Raw genomic sequence first — 24,623 nt, forward strand, 5'->3', positions numbered from 1 at the left:
CTGTCTCAAGCAGGGAGTTGTGCAGTGTAGCTCAAAAGATATTTTAAAGTAGACAGGAATTCAGAAGCAATGTAACTGCTATAAGCTGCATGTGCCTTCTGTCCTCACTTTCCCTGCAATCTAAGACTTTCCACTCTGGAAATCTGACTTGGCCTGAGTTTGATATGTTCCAGTTGGAAAACACCCTCAGTAGGAAACACTTTCTCCTTTTCCCTTCAGTAAACAACTCTTTCAGGGTGATTAGTGTGTTTTTTCAAGGCAGCACACCCTTTACTTGCAGAGCTCTTCTCTGCTCTTTTAACCTGGGTGGAGGTAAAACTGTTCCCTGTGATCTTGGCACAGTTAATTGTTTGAAACAACCACTGACCTTGGAGCTGGAAGAGGAAAATAATCAGAAAGTGTCGCTGGAAAAAGCTCTTAAGCTGTTCAGCACAGCTAATTACTGTGGGGTCTAATTACTGCATCACAGACTGCAGGCATGGGGTGGGGGAGCAGGCTGGTGGTTCATCCTCTGTGGGAAAGCTTCTCTTGTTGGTGCACCTTGGTCTTTGGCCCATGATTTGGCCTCATCTTTGTCCTGCTTGTCTGAAAGGTGCTGAACCAAACTGAGGATCACCGGCAGAGGGTTTTGCAGGCAGCTGCTAAAAACATCCGAGTGTGGTTCATCAAAGTGAGGAAGATGAAGGCCATTTACCACACCCTGAACCTGTGCAACATCGATGTGACACAGAAGTGCTTGATTGCTGAAGTGTGGTGTCCTGTTGCTGACCTGGATTCCATCCAGTTTGCCCTCAGGAGAGGCACTGTGAGTAAATGCTGTGCCTGTGGCAGCACCACATGGGTTCACTGTTCATTGCCTTTTCTGTTTTGTGAGCCTCTGACCTCCATCCCTTGGGCTGCTGGAATCACAGAGGACAGCTTATTTAGCATGCAGGAATGATGGTTTAGAGATAAAAGAAGTAACAAAGTTGTGAGAAGCTTAAAGTTCAGGTGAAGGCTGGAATGGTGAGGGTTTTACTGTGTGTGAGGCTTAGTTACACTGGCTGGGCTCTGTGGTCCTGGTGTCTGGATAGAGGAGCTCTCCAGGATGTTGGCAAACTCACCCTCTGCTCAGATAGTCAAGAGAGTTGAGTTTCTTGAAGTTCTTCCACCTGCTCTTTGGTTTTTTGTCTGTCCTACACAATATTCACCTTTACTCCTGCTGCACAAAGTGGAGAGCAGTGGAATCCTGGCAGCCTTCCTGAGCTGCTGCAGTGTCTCATTGTGCAAGCACACTGCAAACACTCAAGCCTGCTATTTTCCATATGGGGACAGCTGTGTTGGACTTCATCCTCCAGTGCTCTGAGGGTGGGTTTGCTGATCTTCCCTTTGTTTTTCTCTACCAGGAGCACAGCGGATCCACTGTCCCATCTATTTTAAACAGGATGCAAACCAATCAAACCCCACCCACATACAACAAAACTAACAAGTTTACTTCTGGCTTTCAAAACATTGTTGATGCTTATGGCATTGGGACATATCGGGAAATCAATCCAGGTAAATTCAGATGCAGAAAAATCCAAGATTTCTGTCTCAAATTTTTTAGTTGTGATGTTTATCTGTATTGCCTGTCCTGTGTGGAAATCTCTAATAGAAAATTCTAGTAGACTCATCAGCTTTCAGTAGCAGAGGGGAAGCTGAGGAATTATATTTGCTAAATTGGGAATGTTGTCTTTTCCTTTACAGCACCCTATACCATCATCACCTTCCCATTCCTGTTTGCTGTGATGTTTGGGGATTTTGGCCATGGAATCCTGATGACTCTGATTGCTGTCTGGATGGTGGTGAGGGAGAGCAGGATTCTGTCCCAGAAGAGTGACAATGAGGTAAAGTGGCAGATGGTGCTGAGCTCTGCATTTCAAACAAAGAGCTGCAGCTTGGTTTACTCCCATCCTTTTCCCCTTGAGCTGACAATGCCCATTACTCCTCCTTTGGAATTTTTGAAGCACATAGACAGGCTGGGAAGCCTCAAGAGCACACACACACACCAAGCAGTGTAATTTCATAAAAGTATTGAGTTCCCTTGATTTTTCCTTTTGTATATTTATAAGAAATTATTAATTTCAGTTGTCTGAAGGAAATTATTAAGTGTAGTAGGTAAGTTGGCATAAACAAATCACCCCAAATTTAGCTGGATCATAGTGGGCTTTAGGCACTGCAAAACTCCCAGTTCCTGTAGTTTATACCCCATCCCTGGTATTTTTCCTATTTGCTGCTCAGGGTTGGTTTTGCTGGCTCAGGGCTGATAGGAACTGAACCAGAGTTAAGATACACTGGCAGGGCTGGAGGAGACTGGCAAGGTCTGTGCTCCTGGTTCCAAACTCATGCTGCCAGCTGGGAGTTGCATCAGGCTGTGCAGTTTGTCCTCTCCAGCTGCTCTAGGTCCCCTGTGGAGATCCATGCTGCCCCTTTATCCTCATTATCTGTGCTGCTCTGCTCCCTCTTGCACCCTTAATCCCTGCCAAGGGGAAACAGAGATTTTGGGCTCTTGGTTCACATGGCCAATGTTTATCCCACAACAGGCTGATTTCCCTGGTTTGGCTTTAGGAGTGACCTTCCCTTGTTGGTTCTCTGTTTTTTCTACTTCCATCAGGGTTGAGATTGAAGGCACTTGAGACAGTGGTTCATGTTCAGACTCAGGTGTTTATTGTGTCTTATCAGTGCTATCAGTTCTTATAAGTTTCTTATGAGTCTCACAGCAGTGAGTTCTGCAGCCCTTCATTAGCAGGGCACAAAATAGCCAACAATCTCTTGTTACAAGGCCTTTTAAGACTAAACTATCCCATAAAGAACTGACACCTAGATTATTTTCCCTTTTAACCCAATAACTGATCACTCAAAGCTGCAATGTGGACTTTTCTGTCCAATTACAAAATACCACCCAAACCCATGGAGAGGAAGGAAGAAGAAGGTAAAGAGGAACAACCAGTCTCCACCCTAAAACCTCCATGTTGCTTCATATTTATTTCTATATTCTAAATCCCCAAACTCTTAAGTTTTTCACCCTGTGGTATTATTTACTTCTAACCAACTCCACACCATAATCCCAATGCTATAAATGAATTTTGGAAGCCTTCTCCAAAGCCTCAGGTGAAATGCAGTGTTCTCTTGTGGGTCTGTGCCTTTCAGCACAGAAAATTTAAAATTCTCAACATTCAGGTTTCCAATATTCCCTGTTCTCATGGACTTTTTGTTCCTTTTTGGGTTTTCACTCCAGATGTTCAACATGGTGTTCAGTGGTCGGTACATCATCCTGCTGATGGGGCTGTTCTCCACCTACACAGGCCTCATCTACAATGACTGCTTCTCCAAATCCCTCAACATGTTTGGTTCCTCCTGGAGCGTCAGGCCCATGTTCAATAAAGCCAACTGGTCGTGAGTAAACCCTTTGTAACTTTGTAGACACAGTGTCTTGGTTTGGAAAGCCAAGTGCCTGCTAAGGAGGGCAGGAGCCTCCCCTGAAATGGAGAATGTGAACCTCCTCCCTCTGAATTGCTATAAATTTTTAATTAAGGGGCTCTCAGGCAAAAAATATGGGAGCAGGAATAACAGTTCTTCAATAGGGAAGAAAATAAAAGGATAAAATAAACAATGCAGTGAACTAAACCAACACTGCCAGAGTCAGAACCCAACCTGGCACCCTGTGGGTCAGGCTGTTGGCAGCAGTCCCATTGGAATTGTGGCTGAGCCCTCCTGCAGTGTCAGGGGTGGTTCTGCTGGAGCAGGGATCCTGTAGAAAGGTGCAGTCTCTTTCTCTGAAGATCCAGTGGCAGCTGCTGCTCCTCTGGGGAATCCAGTGCAGAAGCCGTGCTGGTGTTCCAGAATCTCCAGATTATATCCAGGCAGGAATGCTTGGCTGGTGTTCCAGAATCTCCAGATTGTATCCAGGCAGGAATCCTTGGCTGAGGTTCCAGAATCTCCAGATTCTATCCAGGCAGGAATGCTTGGCTCCTCCCCCTGGGCTCACATCTCCCAATGGGATGCTGTAGTTCTTGTCAGCCATGCAGGGACATTCAATCGCTGTTATCAGCAGATGTCTCCCCAGAGGGAGGATTGGGTGTGAAAGAGATAGGGAAAACTGCCAAATGAACAGGAGACAACTGCCATACAGATGGCAAATAGGATAATGCATCTTACCTTGCAATCTGGGACACACAGTGAGAAGCAGGTGACTTGTCCTTCCCCATTGTCCTTCCAGTTCAGGAAAGCAAAAATTTCTGACCTCTGTCTCAGGTAGATTTGGAAGAGGGATGTAAATATGCCAAGATTCAAAATGGCTTTTTTTCCCCAGAAAACTTACAAAGATGCAGTTTCTCATCTATTTCCCTACAGACATTTCAAGATTCCTGTCTCCTGCACCTGTCTTCCTTGTGACAGAGTAAAAAATCAAGAAACAGGTTTTTATTCCTTTGGGAAAATCTCTAGCACCATCCAGGTTCTACAACCTTGAAATTCTCTCAATTTAAGCTATTCCTTGCTCTCACAAGGGAAGAGTGTTGTTAGTTTTTTTACAGAAGGAGGGTGGCATTGCTGTTGTTAATGTTTTATAATCTTGTTCCCAAACAGAGATGCTTTGCTGGAGACCACCCCCCTGCTGCAGCTGGATCCTGCCATCCCAGGAGTGTTTGGTGGGCCCTACCCCTTTGGCATTGACCCAGTAAGAGCTCCTCCTTCCTCTGCAGGCTTTTGGGCAAAATCCTCTGTGTCAGCAGAAAGAAAAATACCTGTGTTCATTGTTCTGTGAAAGATCTTCCAGCCCAGCCATTCCCTTAGCAATTCCATGCTCCTGAATGATAGAATTCCTACTGAGATGCCAAATTTGGGGTAGAGACCCTTGTTCTGAGGTCCATTAAAGGCTGCTTTCTCACCCTTTCTAACCTGCAGTGCTTTAATGAAATCTGATTAGCCTTGAAAATCACTTTCTGAAGTTACTTTTTTACATTGGGGAAAGTTGTTCATCCCTTTTTTCAGTCACCCTTGGAAATTTACATTTCCAACTAATTCTGTCACTTTGTACCTGCCTGCATCAACACCTCTGCTCTTAACTCTGCTTGTAATATATGCCAAACCTCGTGTGGGTTGCACAAAGTGCAGGAAATCAGAGCTGTGTGTAATTGTTCCTTTAAATGGATAATCATATTCTCTCTGTTAAGGATACAGCCTCTTTTCTCCTGCACCTGTGAGGTACCGTGAAAACAGGTTTGATTCCTGCTCAGTTACTGTCAGGCTGTTCCCAGCTGGAAGCTTGTCTGCTCATTTCCCCAAAATAGGACAAGCACATCTTTAAAAACCTTTTTTTTCAGCCTCACACTTCCTGACTGGTTCATAATGTTTAGCTTAAAGGGAGTGTTTTCCTCCTCCTGTTTTCCTTCCCCTGGTATCTGACTAGGTGTTGTTTTCCACAGATCTGGAATATTGCCAGCAATAAGCTGGCTTTCCTCAATTCCTTTAAGATGAAGATGTCTGTGATTCTTGGCATTTTCCAGATGCTCTTTGGTGTGGCATTGAGTCTCCTCAACCACATGTAAGTGCTTTGCTCATGGTTTTCTCATGGTGGGGGCAATGGAATGGCTTTGGGTGTTGTGTGGTTTGGGACACCTCCTGATGGAAGGTGCAGTGCATTGTCTCTGGCTGTGTGGAATTGTGCCTGTCAGGCAGTTCCTGTGCTCCAGGCCCAGCTGTTGTTGAGCTGCTGAGCCCCTCCACTCTCTTTACACTTTTATTAAAAGAGTTTTGTCCTAATTCTAACCAAATCTAATATCAACTTTCTTTTTTTTTTCCTTTCCTGTAGCTATTTTAAGAAGCCACTGAACATATACCTTGGATTTATCCCTGAAATGATTTTCATGTCCTCCCTCTTTGGATACCTTGTTATTCTCATCTTTTACAAGTGGACAGCCTATGATGCTCACACCTCCAAGGAAGCACCCAGCCTCTTAATACACTTTATCAACATGTTTCTGTTCTCCTATGAGGACACCAGTAATAAGATGCTTTACAGTGGGCAGGTGAGTGCTCTTGCTAGGACAGAATCAGAGATGCTTTGTGATACTGGAGTGTTTCATTGTCAGAATTGTGAAATCAAGCAGGAAACATCTTTCCGCTGTGACAGAGCATTTCTGAAGGCTGACACTATGTAATGTTGTAGAAGGAAGGAATAATCCCTATACCAGGAAGTTTTATTTATCTGACCATAAGTCAGCTGTGGCTTCAGAACATGTGGATCCTGATTAATTGTGGAGAGCAATTAGGAATATTGTCCCATGTCTGCAGTGTGATTCCTCTCAGCCTAGCTGAGACACCAACTCTATTTCCTCTCAGCAGTATCAGACATCTGCCAAATTCTCATTTTCTGCAGGATCTTTCAGATTTTTCCCCATTCTAACCCAGTCTCAGCATTAAACACTGTGCTCAGAGGTGGCAGCTGCAGACATTAAGTACTTAATTGCTGTTCCCAGAAGAGAGTGAGGTATTGGAGCATCCACGTGCTGGAAATTCAGCCATTCTTGCTGGGTTCTGTGTGTGTTTGAGCTGAATCACCTGAGATTTGTGTTTTTTTGCAGAAAGGGCTCCAGTGCTTCCTCGTGGTGGTGGCCTTGCTGTGTGTGCCATGGATGCTGGTGGCCAAACCCCTGGTCCTTCGCCAGCAGTATCTAAGGAGAAAACACTTGGTGGGTGATTCCCTTTTATATTTTCCATATGAAAACTGTTTATGGTTGAAAAGCTGTGTTCTCCATCCTGAGCTTGGATTCATGGGTTCACACTGCATTGAAACCTGTAAAGTGTTTTTGCATATTCCTGGGCATACCAGCAGGTGGGTGTTACAGAGACAGAGTGTTGCCTGCCTGCTTCCCAGATCTGGATCCAGCATCAAACCTGCTTTTAAAAACCCCTTTTGTTGGTAATGATCAGAACAGTGTCTCTGGCTTGGGCTTTGGTAGCTGGTTTAGGAACAGCCTCACTGGCTGCTGGATGCACTTCTGTGGCTGGCAGTGGGAAACAGAGATGGAATTGGCTGGCAGATTTCTCAGCTACCTTTGTTAAAGCAGCTTGGATGGTTAAAAAAAACAACTAAAAGAGATTTAGAGATGTGAGAGGCTGTGTGCTGGGGTGCTGTGTAGGTTTCCAGCTGTTTCCAGCTGTGTGTGAGATGCAGGAACGTGGCGCTGCAGAGAATGTGCAGCGCGCCAAAGATCAGCTCAGTTACAGACACTCCCTCTCCCTTCTCTGACCACCTTTCATCCTCCCATGTCCCCTCCATTCGTTTCCCTTTCTCTTTTTGTTTTCTTCCTCCTCCCCTGTCTTTTCTTGCATCCATCCTCCCCCAGGAAGGGCAGCCCGAGGAGGCCCAGGGCAGCACGAACGCGCAGGCGCTCGAGGCAGCAGCGGCTGCAACAGTGAGTGCACTTCAACCTCGCCTGATGGGAGTTGGCTTTGTGTCTGGTTCTTATCAAAGGAGCATGGAATGTATCTGAATTTCATAAGGGAATGGCAAGTGCACCTTTAGGGTGGAAAACCACTTTCTCTTGGAAAGAGCAAAGTTTAGCCAAATTGATACATTCTGGATGAACACCCAGGCTGGAGGATGGTAGTTGTGCGTGCACAGAGACGCTTCCTTGCAGGAGTGCTGCTGAATCCAAGCTGCAGAGCAGCACAGGATTTCCTGCTACCACATCCCCCCCCATGTTAAATTTTCTTCCCTTTTTTTCTTCTGCTTGTCTATTTCTTTAAGACAGATTAGGCTTCTTCTCAGTGCAGCATTTCTGTTTGCATTATATGTTCCCAAACACACAGTGATGTGATGGCCTCCAGCAACTCCATGTCAGTAATCATTGGATTTGTGACACATCTGTCCTGTACACACTTTGACCTGAAATTATTATAAAATAGTTGTGCACAAACAAGCTTCTTGTTGGCAGTTGTTTTGACTTACATGTTTCTAAGCTTACAGATGGCTCTTTGCTGCCAAAGCTTTCTGCTGAGGATTGTGGCAGCCCCAGAACTTAGTCCTTTCCCCTATTTCAGCTACCTTTTAGTTCTTTTCCCTATTTCAGCTGCCTTTTAGTTCTGAATCTGCCTGGCTGCCTAGGAGGTGTGAATCTCACTGATTGTGTGAAGCACACCATGCTCCCCAAGTGCCAGGGGTGCTGGGAGGGACATGTCAGCTGCTTCTCTCATGACGTTGTGGTCTCCTCACAGAAATGTCAGAAATGAAAATGGATGTTTTGTGCGGGATCCATCCAGCATATGAAATGCATCTCCATCAGGAAGCTGTGAGGGGAGGCCTTGTGTGAAGGGTGCTTAGAAGGATCAAGTAAACAATTGGAGCTGTTGGAGCTGTGTTTAGGTTGGCTGGGTTACAGGGAATGGATATGAGTCAAGTGCAAGGGAAAGGCTGCTTGAGTGCAAGTTCACACAGGCTAGAAATACATAAACAGAATATTGACAGCAGACACCAGTGACTTGTGGTGTTTTAGAGATACTGAAAATCCTAATAAAAGCATTGTCTTAGTTGTTAATATTTTATTTCTGTTTTCAGAGCATAAACGCCTACCTAATTTGTTTTTAGAAACCTGGCAAAGTCTCTAATTCATATCTGGCATTTTGAGCATATTTATAATTCAGCCTAAAATAAAAGCAGGCTTCTAAGAACAAAGGAGGTAGAAGAACTCAGAGAAGCTGTTCTGGTCTGTGCAAGCACCAGGTCATGGCACCTTCAGCCTCTTTCATCTGCATGGGCATCCTTGGACTTCTGCAGTCCAGATGTGGCAACTCAGGTCACATCCTGTGTCACAGGTGACCCAAGACAGTGCTGAAGCTGGCCACAGAGTTTATTTCAATGTGTGATGATATAGTTTGTCTCTCTTGGGGTCAGACCCAGGGGTCAGGTGAGATCTGCTCCCAATTTCAGCGTTTCAGCTCAGTCTGTGTGTTGTTCTTTCCCCTTTGGAGGTGCAGCTGAGGGTCAGATGCTGCATGTCTGAACAAATGTCTCTAAAAGGCCCTGCTTGCACAGCATAGAGGGAAGATGTGGTTTTCCATGCAGTGTTGGTGTGCCTGAGGCTGGTGGGAGTAAATGTGTGTGTGTTTGTGTTCAGCTCCATGACCTGCTCCAGCACCCAGCAGTGCTGTGTCCATGCTGGGCAGGATGTGGGGCTAGCAGATGTCCTCTGAGAGCTGTGCCTTTATTGTCCTCATGGTTGCAGTTACACTGTAGAAATGTACCAAGGATTCACTCAGACAGACTTTTTTTTTATTATTATTTTTTCCCCAGCCCCAGCAGGAATCAGCACCTTTCCCATCCAAGCTGGGAAATAGAATTCTACCTGCCTTAATCTGGGCCTTAATATTTTATACTTAATATTTAATATTTTTTTTTTCCTCTGTGAGCTGCTGCTACACATGGAATCATGAGAAACCTGCACTTTTGCACTAAAACCCAAACAACACTTTGCTCTTTCTTTTCTGCATGTGTCAGGGCACGCACAACTTTGGTGGGATCCGGGTGGGCAATGGCCCAACAGAGGAGGATGCTGAGATCATTCAACATGACCAGTTATCTACCCATTCTGAGGAGGGGGAAGAGGTAAGCACCTGAGCATCCTCGCTCTCAGGGCACTGCAGGCAGCAGGATGAGCTCACTGGGATGGATTTATTGTTTCCATGCTGTTTAAACAGCAGCATTCCCAGTGAAGTGTGTTCTAGCAGTTTTCTCACTCTCTGTCTCTTGGTGACTCCAGAGAAAAAGCAGCATAATTTGTATGTGCTGGGAGATGTGGCTCTATTTGTCCCCAAAGTGTCACCATCTCAGGGGTGCACAGCACTCCCAGGTGCCACATCTGCCTCTCCCATGCCAGTGGAAAATATATTGAAATTCAGGGGCTGTACTTCTGCAGCACTGAAATTTTGTTCATATATTCATTTTGACTGCTGGGGGTAACATTAATTACTTCCCTTTCCTCTGGGAGAGGAGAAAACCAGTGGATCTCAGGTAGTTGGGTTTTTCTGATGTTTCTGATGCCTATGAAGGACTGCAGCAGATCCTGCCTCTGCAGTGCATGGGATGTATTACTGCTTTCTGTGGCCTGCCTAGGAGGGAATTGCTGAATGTGTTCATGATTCATGTGATCAAAACACTGCACTAAATGTAAATTTGTGTTTTCAAGCCTACAGAGGACGAGGTGGTAAGAGCACAGCAGCTTTGCCTTCATGTGTACCTGGGCCATTTCCCATGGGTGTAAAACGTGCTGAATGGAATTTGTTATGTCACAGCATCTTGTTTTCCAAAAGATCTTGCTGTTTTCATGTTACAGGCCATTTTTAATTCATACACACATACATCCACAGACTTTTAATGACTTCATCTGTACAGCTTGTCTGTCTGATCCCCTGTCTGCACATTGTTCCCAGTTACCTGGGGAACTGTTCAGCTGGAGGTCTGAAACTGAAAAGTTTTCACTTTTGAGCCTCCAAATAAGCTTTTTAATGTTGTGGCTTTCTTAATTCTGTGCTGCAGCAAACTGTTGGAAGAGATTTCTTCCCACAAACTATCTGCCATGTTAAGGATGATGCTGGTTGACCCAGAGGGCAAATACAGCACAACCAGTCCAGTTTCATGTAGTTCAAGAAACTGAATTGGCCAGAAGCTTTGTGTAGAAGAGAAGTTCCATTCTGAGAAACTGCTCATTCATAAGCACTTGTAAAAAATATTAAAAACTGATAGTTTAATACTTATGCAGGGCTGAGTGTAGGTTTCAGCACTAGCAGGTAACAAATTTTACTACAAAAACAAGAATACAAATGGCATGAAATCAGAACAGCTTAAGCAGGGCACTGCTGCTGAAAATTGTGCTGAGAGTGGTTTGCTCAGAGCTCTGCTGTGCACAGGCCTGTGTGGAACAGGGGGAAGGAGAGGGGAAGGGGGGATTCCTGTTCTGGTGTCTCCCTGAACCTGGAAAATGTGCCAGCCCACCAGGCCTGTCCCACAGCAATGCCAGTGCTCCCACTCCTGCCTCAGTAGCTGCTCTCCCTGGCAGTTGCTTTGAAAGGTCATTGTTTAAACATTTCCCACATTCCCTCCTGTGTCCAGAGCTGGAACTGTTGGCTGGGGCAGCTTTTAGTGAAGAACTTCACATCTCATGTTCTGTGGAGAAAGGATTAGGATTTTGACAGCTAATTTAACTGAATTGTTGGGAATATTTATTGCCTTGGATGTACTAGGGGAGAATTAAGAATATAAATAGCTTTGTGTGCATGCCTGGAGAATTAGTCACCGGAATGTATTTAAAACATCATGTTCACTTAAATCTGAGCAGTTTCTGAAGCATGGATTAAATCCAAACTGCAGGGAATGCTTTCCCAAGCTGCAGGATAAGAAACTGCCCTACATGGCAGACTTCCTTGTAAATTCTTTTATTATTGCAGAAAATTACCAAAGCACAGAGGCTTTGCCAGTGAATGGTACACAAATGTGACTTCTTCGGGGTAGCTTCATGCATTATTTTTGCTTTGAAAAAGGGCAGGTTCATGTCTTGCAGAATGCTCCTGTTGCTCCTGTAGCAGAGGCACACACAGCACAGCTTGGGGCAGGGAGTGCACACCAGCACCACCTTCTGCTGAACAGTCTTTTCCTGGCTAAGCCCATGGATGAATTTGGAATATCTGACTATAAGAAAACAATTTTCACGTCACAGCATTTGTCATTCTGCAAAACCTGTCAAGACCAGATCCATTTTTCCATTTGTGGCCCTGGCGTGCTAAACCAGGAGAAGACAGTGTCAGTGTGCAGTGTCACACAGAGTGTCCCTGGTGACAGCAGCAGTCCCCCTGCCCCTGTGCCCACCCCACCCATGCTCCCAGCTCCCCTCTCCTCTGTTCCTTTGCAGTTTGACTTTGGGGACACCGTGGTGTACCAGGCCATCCACACCATCGAGTACTGCCTGGGCTGCATCTCCAACACAGCCTCCTACCTGCGCCTGTGGGCCCTCAGCCTGGCCCATGCACGTGAGTGTCCTCAGGGAGCTGGGCTGGGCCTCTGTCTGGATGTCTGTCCGTCTGTCTGGCCTCCCAGGGCTCCCCTGGCACACTGCTGGGTGTGCAGTTATTTCTAGTCAAAGATGTCTCCCATGTTGGTGAGGGAGAGAGAATGGTGCATCTGATTTCATGGGCATCAGAAGGCTAAATAATAATAATAATAGCAATAATAATAATAATAATAATAATAATAATAATAATAATAATAATAATAATAATAATAATAATACACTTATATTATATTATATTATATTATATTATATTATATTAATAGTATTATTGATAGTATTATTAATTGTATTATTAATATTATATTAACATTAATGCTATTATATTAACATTATTATTGTATTGTTATTGTTATATACATTTATTATACTTTATTGTAGACATTTATATACTATATTATAGACATCTATATACTATATTATAGACATTTATTATACTATATTATATACATTTATATACTATATTATAGACATGATATACATTTCTAAACTGAATTTACCAAGCACTCACTCTGCACACACTGCACAGAATCTCGTGGCTGTCAGTGACAGTCCTGACACACACACACACACCTGGCCCTGACAGGCCAAGGAAACAAAACACCATCACTGTGGGTAAATAATCTCCATATTGCATTTTACTTTGGCACAACACAGGCACAGCAAATGAGATAAGAATATTCTTGGGAAGAATTGTGCCTTGCTTTTCTCTGTGAAGAGAATTGTGAGGCTACACACCTGGCCCTGATAAGCCAAGGAAACAAAACACCATCACTGTGGGTAAATAATCTCCATATTGCATTCTACTTTGGCACAGCAACTAAGATAAGAATTGTGTTTTCCCTTTCTCTGAGGTTCAGAGAATGTGAATCTCAGAAATCCTTGTGAAGAATTGTGCCTTGCTTTTCTTTGTGAAGAGGAATGTGGCAGCATGCATTACCCAGGAGCAGTGAGCTCCACACACCAGGGTCTGCACCCAAAACTCTGCTGAATGAGAGGAATGGAGTTAAAAATCACAGAATAAAGCAAAGAGCTGCTGAGCCAGGACTCTGCCCTGCCTTGTATGGCAGCTGGAGGCAATGTCCTGACACACTTGGCTGTAAAAATTCTTATCCCTCAGTTTCCACCTCACTGTAGCGGGGCTTTGCCTGACTTCAGTTTTTATTTTACCAGTGACCCCCCCCTGTCCTGCTGACCTGATCCTCTCCCCTTTCTCTGCAGAGCTCTCAGAGGTGCTCTGGACCATGGTGATCCACATTGGCCTCAGTGTGAGGAGCCTGGGGGGAGGCTTGGGCCTCTTCTTCATCTTTGCAGCTTTTGCCACGCTGACAGTGGCCATTCTGCTGGTCATGGAGGGGCTCTCAGCCTTCCTGCACGCCCTGCGCTTGCACTGGTGAGTTACTGGCACATCCAGAAACCTGGGGAGCTCCTCATAACAAGAAAACTGATGTCCCCTGTACTGTGCAGAAATGCCATCTTCTAGAAGGCAGAAAGTATTAAAAAGGGTCAGAGATTTCAGTTCTGTTTGTAGTAAAACACGTCCCTCAGTTGTTGTTTAAAGTTTTATAGCTCTGCTTAGAAATAAGCACTAAAAGATGAAAGTTTAGGACCTAAAGCTTTGGGACTAAGGACCAGGGAGGCTGTGCTGGCTGGAGCAGTGTGCTTTGTGGCTTTCAGCAGAACTTTCTTGTTCCATTTCTTGGTCTTTCCCCTGTTTCCTTTGTTTGTTGTTGTTTGTGTGCAATATCCACTGACTGCAGGTTCCTCCCTGTGCTCCTGTTCACTGCTATAAAACCTTGCCCTGGACAGGAGTGGCTCTGCCTTCTGCCCTTGGGGATGGCTGCAAGTTTTTGCTGGTCTTGCTTTTAGAATTTGCTTTTGCAGGCCCTTTCCTGTCATCATTAAGCTCCTCTGAATGCAGCCAGCAAAGCAGAAGGAATTACTCTGCTCCCAAGTATGGAAAATATTCAAGAGTTTTTTCTCTAATCCATGTTTAAGAGTGCTCATTGTTCCACTTTGGATTCCCTTTCATTGCACTGGTGGGACCAGAGGAGCAGGATTTTCTGGGAGCAGGATTTTCTCAGTCTGTGCCTCTCTGGGGTTCAGCTGCTGATATCCTGGGGCAGGGGGGTTGTGAGAGCAAAGGGAAGTCTCTGAACATCACAAGAAATACTCTGCCTTGCTTAAATGGGAAGAAAAACTTGGGAGTACTCTCTGAAGGTAATTCTGTAAGTGCAAAAGGAAGCAAGTGCCTCTAAAAATAAAAAGAAAAAAAATAAAGAGAGAGAGAAAATCAGCCTTTTTGCACTTTTCCCCTGCTTGTGGGGAAGGAAAGCTTTGGCCTTTTGCCCTCTGCCTTGGCAGCTAGTGAGGTGCAGGCTGGGGGTGCAGGATGGAGGGTCCTGGGGTTGCAGGATGGAGGGTCCTGGGGGTGCAGGATGGAGGGTTCTGGCTCCTGGGGGTGCAGGATGGAGGGTTCTGGCTCCTGGGGATGCAGGCTGGGGGTTCCTGGGGGTGCAGGATGGAGGTTCTGGGTGTGCAGGATGAGGGTTCTGGTCCATCTGTGTCTCTGTAGCCAAGAGAGCCAAGCTCTGCCCCTGGTTTGAAGCCATCTTGTGCTGAGGGAGCTGGGGGGGCACTCCTGGAAATGGCTGCTGGATGGTGCCTGTGTTTTTGCTGGCATGCAGCCTGAGCCCTGCAGAGCAGTCACTGCAGAGCTCCTTGCTGGCTGCCCAGAGGTCCCTCGTGCTGTCCCTGCTGTCACAGTGGCAGAGGAGCCCCCCAGACCCTGCTGGGCACTGAGGGCAGCCCAGGACGAGCAGAGGGCAGCAGTGCTGTAACTCCACATCTGGTGGGTTTGCTCTGTAATTCCCTGGGGATTAGAGGATTTCCAGGGCATTTCCAAGCAGCAGCAGGGGAACAGCTCTGAGCAGCTGCTCTAGACAGGCTCCATGGAGCAGAAAACACATTTTTGGGGAGGTTCCTGCCTTGTGTTAATCACAACCTGCACCTCCTGATGTGGCTCAGACACCTGGAACAGGTGTGAGCTGGAGATAATGGTTCACATTTCCCTAAAGGACCTTTGAAAAACCATCTGTTGTGTGTGAGTGAAATGGCAAACAGGCAAACCCAGGGCAGCAGCAGTGAGAGCAGGGATCTCTCTGCCTGTGCCTGGACTGGAGTGCTTGACAAAGTCCTGTTTTCCCTAAACATCTGTTTCAAACCTTCAAGCCTTTCATGCACAGGCTCTGAGAGAAAAATCTCTTCAGGCTCAGAGCCCAAGAAGCAAGCTGAAGGTTCTATTTCAGACTGCAAGTGATCTGCTGAAATGATTTTGAGGTTGCTGGGTGTTGGTTATCAGAGGGAGGCACCTGCAGTGGTTCCAAAGAGCACACTGCTCACATTCCTTTGTGCTCTTGAACTGAAAACAGGCTGTTCCAATGGCAGGTGCTCCCTTTTTAGGAAGAGGAAGGAAGAGTGGAGGTCAAATTCAGCTGTCCTGGGAGGAGCAGATGGGAATTTCTGGCTGGGAGAGAAGCGTCACCTATCAGGAATTTGAGGTGTGGGTGGTTCAGCCTTCCTGGAAAGGAGGAGGAATTGAGAATGGGTTTTACTGGTCAGGGAATTCACAGGTTGTTCCACATGCTGTGCCTGGCAGTCCCAAAGGAGGGAGGTTTATTTTGTGCTTTTTCAGTGTGCATTCTTTGAGCAGGTTGGGCTTTTCAGGCCGTTGTGGGGTGGAGGCAGCCCTCTGGATTGCTGCCAGGATTGCAGGGTGTGAATTTGGGCTGCACTGCAGCTCTGTACGTGTCTCAGCTGTCATGCTGTCAGCTTCTTTTGCTGTAACCCTTCTGAAACACATCACCCTTCTGAAACACATCACCCTTCTGAAATACTCAGCCTTTCCATTTATCGCCTTTCAGTGATGTAGTGCAACATGAACGTTCAGATTAATGCAGTTTCTCCCTTTTTAAGCTACTCATCTCTTCTAAAGTGAGCCAGAACAGACTGTGCCCAAAAGAAAAGGTTTGTAACTATTCAGGGTGCTGTTCTTGAGAGGTGTGGGTGTGTTTGGAGCTGCATCCCACTCTCAGTCCAGTGATGGAGTCCAGCTGCTCATCCACCTGCCAGGATTGGATTTTCCTTTGTAAATGCCCTGAGCCAGGACTCACCTGCAGGATGGAATATCCCAGACACAGATATGGTGCCTCTGCTCTTTTTGGGAAGGAGTAACTGCAGCAGTCTCTGCACAGACACCCCAGTGGGTTCTGTCTCTCAGGTGTGCCACCCTTGAGTTGTGCCTGGTTTACACCTGAGCCCAGGCTCTGATGCCTTCAGGGACACAAACACAGAGTGGGAATTTGCAGTTGTACTGAGTGATAGTTGCCTTTTTTGTCTCCTGCTTTTGTCTTTTTAGGAGACTTTTGTCTCCTACTCATGGGACTGTGTGGTGGTATTCACAGGGGTCCCAGAATGAGGGAAGAGATGAGAATCTTGACTCCATGTTTCAGAAGGCTGATTTATTATTTTATGATATATATTATATTAAAAGAAAATTATATACTAAAACTATACTAAAAGAACAGAAGAAAAATATTTTATTAGAAGGCTTGAAAGGAAAGGAATGGAATGATAATGAAATCTTGTGACTGACCAGAGAGTCTGAGACAGCCAGACTGTGATTGGCCATTAATTAAAAACAACCACATGAGACCAATCAAAGATTCACCTGTTCCATTCCACAGCAGCAGATAATTATTGTTTTTCTTTTTCTCTGAGGCTTCTCAGCTTCTCAGGAGAAAAAATCCTAACAAAAGGATTTTTCATAAAATATGTCCATGACAGGACTGGGGCTACCTGGTTTGCCAGTGTCAGTACCCTGACTCTGTGTGGTTGGAAAGAATGACAGCCTGACAAACCCTGACATTATTAATGCAAAAAGCTGCAGAGAGGCTCTCCTGGGCTGTTTGCTGACAATGCCAGTGTCTGTAAATCCTCTGCAGAACTTGGGCACACAGAGGGCTCAGCAGTAAACTGGGACACCAAACAGGCAGTGACAGCAACAGCAGAGCTTCCTGCTGGGTTTTGGGTGTTCTGGAGACACAGGAAACGCCACTGACCATCCACACTGATTATTTAAATACATTTTTCTGGCTAGTTTTCTAACCTTCGAGCAGCCTCTCTCCCAGTGTCAGGCCTCCAGTTGTAATGGAATGTCCAAAGGGAGGGTTTGGATACCAAGGCCAGCTGGAATTGTGAATCATCAGGGTTCACAAGTCAGTCTCAGTGAGCTTGGGTGACTCACAGATCTCAACCCTCTGCCTCTCATTTCCCTTTGCTTACAGAACAGTCACTTAGTCACAGGATACTTGTGGAGATTATCAGGGTTCCTGAAAAACTGGAGCGTGTTGGCACAAAGCCCTTCCTCCCACATGGAAAATCCTGCTCATCCTGGGGATCCCTTGGCCTGGGAGGCAGCAGAAGATACAGGCTGAAGCTGGTTTTCCTGAGCATTTCCCTCCTGGGCTCTGTGGGGAAATCACTTTTTGCTAGCTGAATTCAGCAGCTCTGGAGTTTGCCATGATTCCCCATTTGGGGAAAATAATTCCAGTTTGTCTTTTTTTTTTTTTGCTGAAAAAACCCTTCTCCTGAACTGTGTTAAAGGCTCCCCAGTTTGCTGTCACTTGCTGCCTGCAGGGACTTTATGCAGTGGAAAATGTCTGGGCTTGTTTTTGCTGGGAATCAAGGGATTAGTTTTCCCTATTTGGCTGTCACTGATTATTGGGCAGTTCTCTGGAATAATTTTTTTTTTTTTTTTTTACTGGAGTTCATTAGGAGCAGCAGCAAACGGGGCTGAGCTAATGCTCAGCTGGGCACGTCCCAGTGCAAATGTGCTGCAGGGAATCAACAGAAATGCCTGTGGGGAGGCTGAGCTCAGTGTCACATGGCTGAGCTTGTGCTGATGAAAAAGGGAACTTCAGCAGCTGCTGTAGAAAATGCTGTTTCTGCTCCCTGTGCTTCCTGGGGCACTGTGGTCAAGGCCAGCCTTCTGCTCCTCTTGGCATTTTTTGTCCCTGAGGGTGGGATTGAAGTTCCACACACGGATGGGGGGGTTATGCCAAAAGATACATTATGTTATAATACCTCTTTTTCTCCTTAAAGCTTTTTAGTCAGTAATCCTACTTTTAATGGAGTAGCATTACTACTCCCTACTCCTAATTGTTCCTGTTGAGAGCTGCCTTTCTAATGAGTAATCACTGTTCTGTCTCTTGCAGGATTGAATTCCAGAACAAGTTCTACACTGGCACTGGGTTCAAGTTTCTCCCTTTCTCCTTTGACATCATCCGTGAGGGGAGGTTTGATGACTGAGGCCCCCACTCCAGCAGTGTTAAATGTTGTGTGTGTGAGACCCCAGCACCAAGGGTGTGCCTGTCCCCTCCCTGTGTGTGTGTGTAGTGACAATAATTTATTGTGCAGCACCCCTGAGCGTTACCATGGCACCCCAAAGCCAAAAGCTTTGACGTTCTGGGGTAACAACAGTGGATCACAGAAACTTTTGGTTCTTTCAGTTTACTCCCAAAGGTACCAAGTGCATGAGGTGTCTGTTTGGTGTGCAGTCGTGTGCTCCCTGTGTTGTGCTTTCCCTGGCAGCTGATCAGGGCAGAAAAGAAATGGCAGCTGTGCTGAGGGGACAAAAGAGCACATGGAGGAAAGGTGCAAGGAGCAAAGAGTGAGTCTGATCCCCTCTCATTGCTGGAGGCCGTGGTGAGGAGCCCTCATGCACTGGGGCTCAGCTGCCTGACTGGCCTGGGGCAGGATGGGGAGGGTGAGCCCTGGTGCAGACTGTCACTGGCCACTGGCAGTGACATTTCTTGGACTTTCTGGTTTGAGCCCAAAGCCCTCGAGGCACATCAGGTAGTGCCTGTGTGTGCTTGGCATGGCTGGAGGCAGCCTTTGCTCGGGTGGATGTACCAGTGACTCACATTGTCCTGTGCACTCTCTGGGGAGCCCTTTGAGGGGGAGCAGTGGCCCCATCTTGCCAGAACAGCTCCATGGCAGGGGGCTCTCTGTGCTGTGTCCCTGCATTAGCTGTTGCTTTCTTTCCTGTCTGAGCTGTCAGTATTTCCTTGCACTCCTCAAACTCGATGTAGCTGTAGCAGCAGTGGGTGTGTCAGTGCTGTGTGTGACTGTCGTGTTCCATTCTCACAGTGGAGCTGGGTATTTGTGTAAGAACAGATGAGAACAATAACAAGACTCATTAACCTGGAATCAAGGAGGAAATGTCTCAAGGTGCCAGGCTGCTTAAAATTAGGTGGGAAGGTTATGTGTGCTGCCAGACTGTGCATAGGGCACAGGGACCCATGTACTGCACCTGGGCATGCCCTGGGCATGGAGGATGTGCTGGGCATTCACAGAGGTGTCTGCAGGCTGAAGGGTCAAATCAAAGCTTTGACAGGAGTCCTGCTGTGTTCTGCTGCCTGGATGAAACACATTGCTGACAGTCGCTGTATAAATTAAATCAACTCCACAACAAGCACTGTGCCCTGTTTTCTGCTGAGGGGGCTCAGGGGCAGCCCCCCATCCCTGACCTACCCAGAGCTGCAGGGGACAGCGGGGACTTGGAGCATTTCCATCCAGGATCCTGTCACCTCCCTGACCAGAACCACGGGGTGGGCAGGGCTGCTTTGTACAGCAGGACCAGCGTGACCCTGGGCTGCCTCTGTGCTTATCGAGTGACATCCTGAGCAAAGGCCGGCCTGGGGCTGTTTATCCCGGGGCTGTTTATCCCGGGGCCTCCTGCCCTCCCTGATAGACCCAAAAAAGTTAAACAAGTTTTTTTTGTTTAACCCGGGTGCTGTGGGTTCCATTCCACGGGCAGTGGGGGTAACACGTTCTGTGTGCCCGGGGCTGTGCCCTGCTCCTGCTGTCCCCGCTCCCCCTCCAGGGCCGTGTTTACTCAGCCCCTTCCTGCCGGACAGGGTATTTATTTCCACACGTGCAGGAGCAGCGGAAAGGAGGGTTCTGCAGGGTTTTGGCCTTGGTGTTGCTCATGTCGGTGCGTTTGCCATCTCCCGATCTCTGAGCTGCGGGCCCAGCCTCCCTTCCCGCGGCTCCGGGGGATGCTTTCCCTGCAGGTGGAGGTGCTAGCGAGCCGGGGGAATGTTCTCTGTCCCTTTCACCATTCTCCCGTGCAATCACAGCATTTCTGCCCCTTTCCATGGCTTGGGGCTCACAGGCGCAGCCCTGGAGCTGGCAGCACACCCCGGCCCGCCGTGGGCTGCACTGGGGGGGCTCGGGGAGCCCCGAATTCCCGTCCCTCCTCCGAGCTCCGTCCTGGCAGTGTCTGCGGATTCCCCTGCGGCTGGGAGAGCCCGGGCGGCCCGGGCCCGTTCCCCAGCGGGGTTCGCCTGGGCGGCCGAGACCGGGACGCTCCGGGTGGGTCCTGCTGGGCTGCCGGGACGCTCCCGGCCCGGGGCACCGGCGCTGCCCGGTCTCGCAGCGCCCTCGGCCGGTCGGAGCCGGTCCCGGAGCCCGGAGCTGATGGATGGGCGGGGCCGGCGGTGGGCGGGGCCGTACCGGGGTGGGCGGGGCCGGCGGTGGGCGGGGCCGTACCGGGAGAGGCGGGGCCGGCGCCGGGGCACGCAGCGGCGATGGCGGCGCGGCGGGGACCGGAACCGGGGCTGGGCCCGGTACCGGGGCTGGCGCTGCCGTTCCTGCTGCTGCTGGCGGCCACGGCGGGGCGAGCGGGGGACCCGCGGCAGGAGGAGGCGGTGCGGGCGCTGGCGCGGCGCCTGCTCGGCCCTCGGGCCGCCGCCGTGTCGCTCTCGGTGGACCCGGCGCTGGCGGCTGGCGGGCCCGACATCTACCGGCTGTCGTCGCCTCCCGGTACCGGAGTGGCCGTCGCCGTCGAGGGCTCCAGCGGCGTGGCGGCGGCCGCCGGTCTCTATCGCTACCTGCGGGACTTCTGCGGCTGCCACCTGTCGTGGTCCGGGGCGCAGCTCCGCCTGCCGGAGCCACTGCCGCGGCTGCGGGCCGAGATCCGCGCCGCCGCCCCCGGCAGGTAACGGGGACGCGGGGCCGGGCGGCGCTCACGCCTCGTTAGCGCGGGACAAGGCGCCGTTATGTAACGGGGGGCCCGGGGGGCGCGGGGTCCCGGGCGCAGCCTCCGCCGCTCCCGCAGGTACCGCTACTACCAGAACGTGTGCGCCCAGAGCTACTCGTTCGCCTGGTGGGACTGGGCGCGGTGGGAGCGGGAGATCGACTGGATGGCGCTGAGCGGCATCAACCTGGCACCGGCGTTCGCGGGGCAGGAGGCGGTCTGGCAGCGGGTGAGCACCGGGCCGAGGGGCGGCGGGGACGGGGAGGATGGCGGTGGGGAGCCGTGGGACCGGCTGACCCCCGGTTACCGGTGCAGGTTTACCGTAACCTGGGGCTGAACCAGTCGGAGATCGATAAATACTTCACGGGTCCCGCGTTCCTGGCCTGGAATAGGATGGGCAACCTCCGCCGCTGGGCCGGGCCGCTGCCGCCCGCCTGGCACTTCAAGCAGCTCTACCTGCAGGTACCGGGGCCGCCCGGGGCAAACCCCTGTCACCCCCCGGTCCTCCCGGCCGAGGGGAGCCCCTCGATCCCCCCCGAGCTGCAGCAGCGCCCGGGGTCCCCTGGTGGGAACCTGGGGGCTTCTCTCCTGCTCCCTCTCTCCTTTTCTCTCTCCCAGTACCGCATCGTGGAGCGGATGCGCTCGCTGGGGATGACCACGGTGCTGCCGGCCTTCGCGGGCCATGTGCCGCAGGGCATCCTCCGGTAGGCGCAGCCCTGCCCCGGGGGATCAGCCCTGGGCCCTTCCTGGGGTCTGATCTCCAGCAGCACCTCCCTCTGCAGCTTCCCCAGTCTCCACACGGGCACGGTGGTCCTGTCCTGTTCTCCTCCTGATCCCCATCTCTGCCCTCTCCTGCAGGGTCTTCCCCCGTGTGAATGCCACTCGCCTGGGGCACTGGAGCCACTTTGACTGCGCCTACTCGTGCACCTACCTGCTGGACCCAGAGGACCCCATGTTCCAGGTGATCGGGACGCTCTTCCTGAAGGAGCTGATCAAGGAGTTTGGCACAGACCACGTCTATAGCGCAGACACCTTCAACGAGATGACCCCCCTCTCCTCTGACCCTGCCTACCTCTCCAGAGTCAGCAATGCTGTTTTCAGGTCAATGACAGGAGGTGGGTCCGTGTGTGGTGCTGGCCTGGCCACAGGGCTCCAGGTGGGATAGCAGGGGCTGGGGGAGGGGACTGTGGGTGCCATGTAAGCGCAGAACCCATTGGTGCCAGATCCCCAAAAGCCCCTTGAGGGGTGGTTGGTGGCCCCAGGGCCTCATGAGACACCTGTGGGCCCTGTCTGGAGAGGGTCTCACTCAGTGCTCTTCTGTCCCCAGCTGACCCCAAGGCGCTGTGGCTGATGCAGGGCTGGCTCTTCCAGCACCAGCCCGACTTCTGGCAGCCAGCACAGGTGCGGGCCCTGCTGCACGGAGTGCCCCTTGGCAGGATGATTGTTCTCGACCTCTTTGCTGAGTCCAAGCCCGTCTACCAGTGGACAGAGTCCTTCTACGGGCAGCCCTTCATCTGGTGCATGCTGCACAACTTCGGGGGCAACCACGGCCTCTTTGGGACGGTGGAGGCCATCAACCACGGCCCCTTCGCCGCTCGGCGCTTCCCCAACTCCACCATGGTGGGCACGGGGCTGGTCCCCGAGGGCATCGAGCAGAACGACATGGTGTACGAGCTGATGAACGAGCTGGGCTGGCGGCAGGAGCCGCTGGACCTGCCCAGCTGGGTGACGCGCTACGCCGAGCGCCGCTACGGCGCCCCGAACGCTGCTGCAGCCGGCGCCTGGCGCCTGCTCCTGCGCAGCGTCTACAACTGCACCGGCGTCTGCGTCAACCACAACCGCAGCCCGCTGGTGCGCCGGCCCTCGCTGCACATGGACACCGCGCTCTGGTACAACGCCAGCGACGTCTACGAGGCCTGGCGGCTGCTGCTGAGCGCGGGCGCCGAGCTGGGCTCCAGCCCCGCCTTCCTCTACGACCTGGTGGACGTGAGCCGGCAGGCAGCGCAGCAGCTGGTCAGCGATTACTACCTGAGCATCCGCCAGGCCTTCCAGAGCCACGCGCTGCCCGAGCTGCTGACGGCCGGCGGCGTGCTGGTGTACGACCTGCTGCCCGAGCTGGACAGCCTCCTGTGCAGCCACGGCCTCTTCCTGCTGGGCCGCTGGCTGGAGAGCGCCCGCGCCGTGGCCACCAGCGCCCGGGAGGCTGAGCAGTACGAGCTCAACGCCCGCAACCAGGTGACGCTCTGGGGGCCCAGCGGGAACATCCTGGATTATGCCAACAAGCAGCTGGGGGGGCTGGTGCTGGACTACTACGCTGTGCGCTGGAGCCTCTTCGTGTCTGTGCTGGTGGAGAGCCTCAACTCGGGCCGCCCCTTCCACCAGGAGCAGTTCAACCAGGCTGTCTTCCAAGTGGAGAGAGGCTTCATCTACAACAAGAAGCGTTACCCACCTGTGCCAGCTGGGGACACCTTGGAGATCTCCAGGAAGCTGTTCCTCAAATACTACCCCAGTGCCCTGCGGCGCAGCTTGGCTGGGCCTGCCTGACTTTGGGTTCTGCCTCCAGAGCCTCCCCCAGAGAGGGTGGACAGAGCCCCTGCACCCTCCCCCATCTGGGCTCCTGGCCTGATGGCTGTGTCCTGGAAGAGGGGCGCGGTGGCCCTGGTGGCCCTCAGCCAGCCTGGATGGGCAGGATGTGCCCCAAGAGGGGCTGGCACGTGGACAAGATGGGTGGGGATAGGCTGTGCCCCAGGGTCCCATCGCACACCATGCTGTGTGCTCAGCTCTGCCCAGCTGCCCTGAGCCTGTTCCCAGGAAACCTGGGCTGGGAGCTTGGTGGGACACTGCAGAGGGACAGGACAAATGTGTCCCTGCTGTGGGGCCTTGGCTGGCTAGCAAGGGTAGGGATGGGTGAGAAGCAGACAAGGAGGTGGCAGTGGGGAGGGGGACAGAGCAGTATTGGAGCCCAGTGCCTGTGGGGACGTGGCACTGCATGGCCCTGCCCCTATTTGGTGCCTTTTGTATCATAAAAGACTTTGCAGCGTTGTTGCATGCAGTGTTGCTGGATGTCCTCCTCAGGACGGAGTTTTTGAGGCCTTTTCCACAGCTGGGGCTTGGGCAGAGCCCAGCTATGGATGGAGCAAATACAGACTCTTTTCTCCCATGTGTGTCCAGCTCCTTTGCTAGCTCAGGACTGTGTGGAACACGGGGGCAGAGGAGCAGCTCAGCCCTGAGCCTGCCCAGCAGGAACAACACCCTGCCAGACATGCCCTGGCAGCTGGGATGCCTGGCACAGCAAAGCACAGCTGGGGCTGCAGCTCCCCTCGTGCCCCAGAGCCTCCTCCAGCTGGGAGGTCCTGGCTCAGTGGAATCTTTATCACAGCACCTGCACAGGATCAAGGCACAGGGAGCCCCAGGCATGTGCAGGGAGGGGGGTGGAGGGGATT

At 50.4% G+C, this 24,623-nt stretch overlaps 2 protein-coding genes across 5 annotated transcripts in view; both read left to right on the top strand.

Annotated features, from left to right (window-relative positions):
- The window catches only part of ATP6V0A1 (ATPase H+ transporting V0 subunit a1), a 30,905-nt gene extending 11,291 nt beyond the window's left edge, over positions 1 to 19,614 (top strand). The window contains exons 10-23 of one of the 4 annotated variants that reach the window (XM_058041908.1): positions 593 to 805; positions 1,386 to 1,536; positions 1,726 to 1,865; positions 3,257 to 3,414; positions 4,606 to 4,696; positions 5,445 to 5,563; positions 5,831 to 6,047; positions 6,603 to 6,710; positions 7,368 to 7,436; positions 9,518 to 9,625; positions 10,206 to 10,223; positions 11,925 to 12,042; positions 13,302 to 13,473; positions 18,356 to 19,614. In XM_058041908.1, coding sequence (XP_057897891.1) covers positions 593 to 805; positions 1,386 to 1,536; positions 1,726 to 1,865; positions 3,257 to 3,414; positions 4,606 to 4,696; positions 5,445 to 5,563; positions 5,831 to 6,047; positions 6,603 to 6,710; positions 7,368 to 7,436; positions 9,518 to 9,625; positions 10,206 to 10,223; positions 11,925 to 12,042; positions 13,302 to 13,473; positions 18,356 to 18,449 — 1,776 coding nt within the window. In that variant the 3' untranslated portion in view covers positions 18,450 to 19,614. The remainder of the gene's footprint in view (positions 1 to 592; positions 806 to 1,385; positions 1,537 to 1,725; positions 1,866 to 3,256; positions 3,415 to 4,605; positions 4,697 to 5,444; positions 5,564 to 5,830; positions 6,048 to 6,602; positions 6,711 to 7,367; positions 7,437 to 9,517; positions 9,626 to 10,205; positions 10,224 to 11,924; positions 12,043 to 13,301; positions 13,474 to 18,355) is intronic. The other 3 variants (XM_058041907.1, XM_058041905.1, XM_058041906.1) reach the window with 3 other exon arrangements.
- A 1,099-nt stretch (positions 19,615 to 20,713) lies between these two features.
- NAGLU (N-acetyl-alpha-glucosaminidase) lies at positions 20,714 to 24,340 on the top strand. Its single transcript, XM_058041909.1, has 6 exons — positions 20,714 to 21,141; positions 21,262 to 21,409; positions 21,496 to 21,642; positions 21,799 to 21,884; positions 22,039 to 22,295; positions 22,508 to 24,340. Exons 1-6 carry the CDS (start codon positions 20,732 to 20,734, stop codon positions 23,722 to 23,724), a joined length of 2,265 nt encoding a protein of 754 aa, XP_057897892.1. The 5' UTR covers positions 20,714 to 20,731; the 3' UTR covers positions 23,725 to 24,340.
- Positions 24,341 to 24,623: the final 283 nt, after the last annotated feature.

This window comes from Melospiza georgiana, chromosome 28 (genome assembly GCF_028018845.1).
Source record: "Melospiza georgiana isolate bMelGeo1 chromosome 28, bMelGeo1.pri, whole genome shotgun sequence".
NCBI lineage: Eukaryota > Metazoa > Chordata > Aves > Passeriformes > Passerellidae > Melospiza > Melospiza georgiana.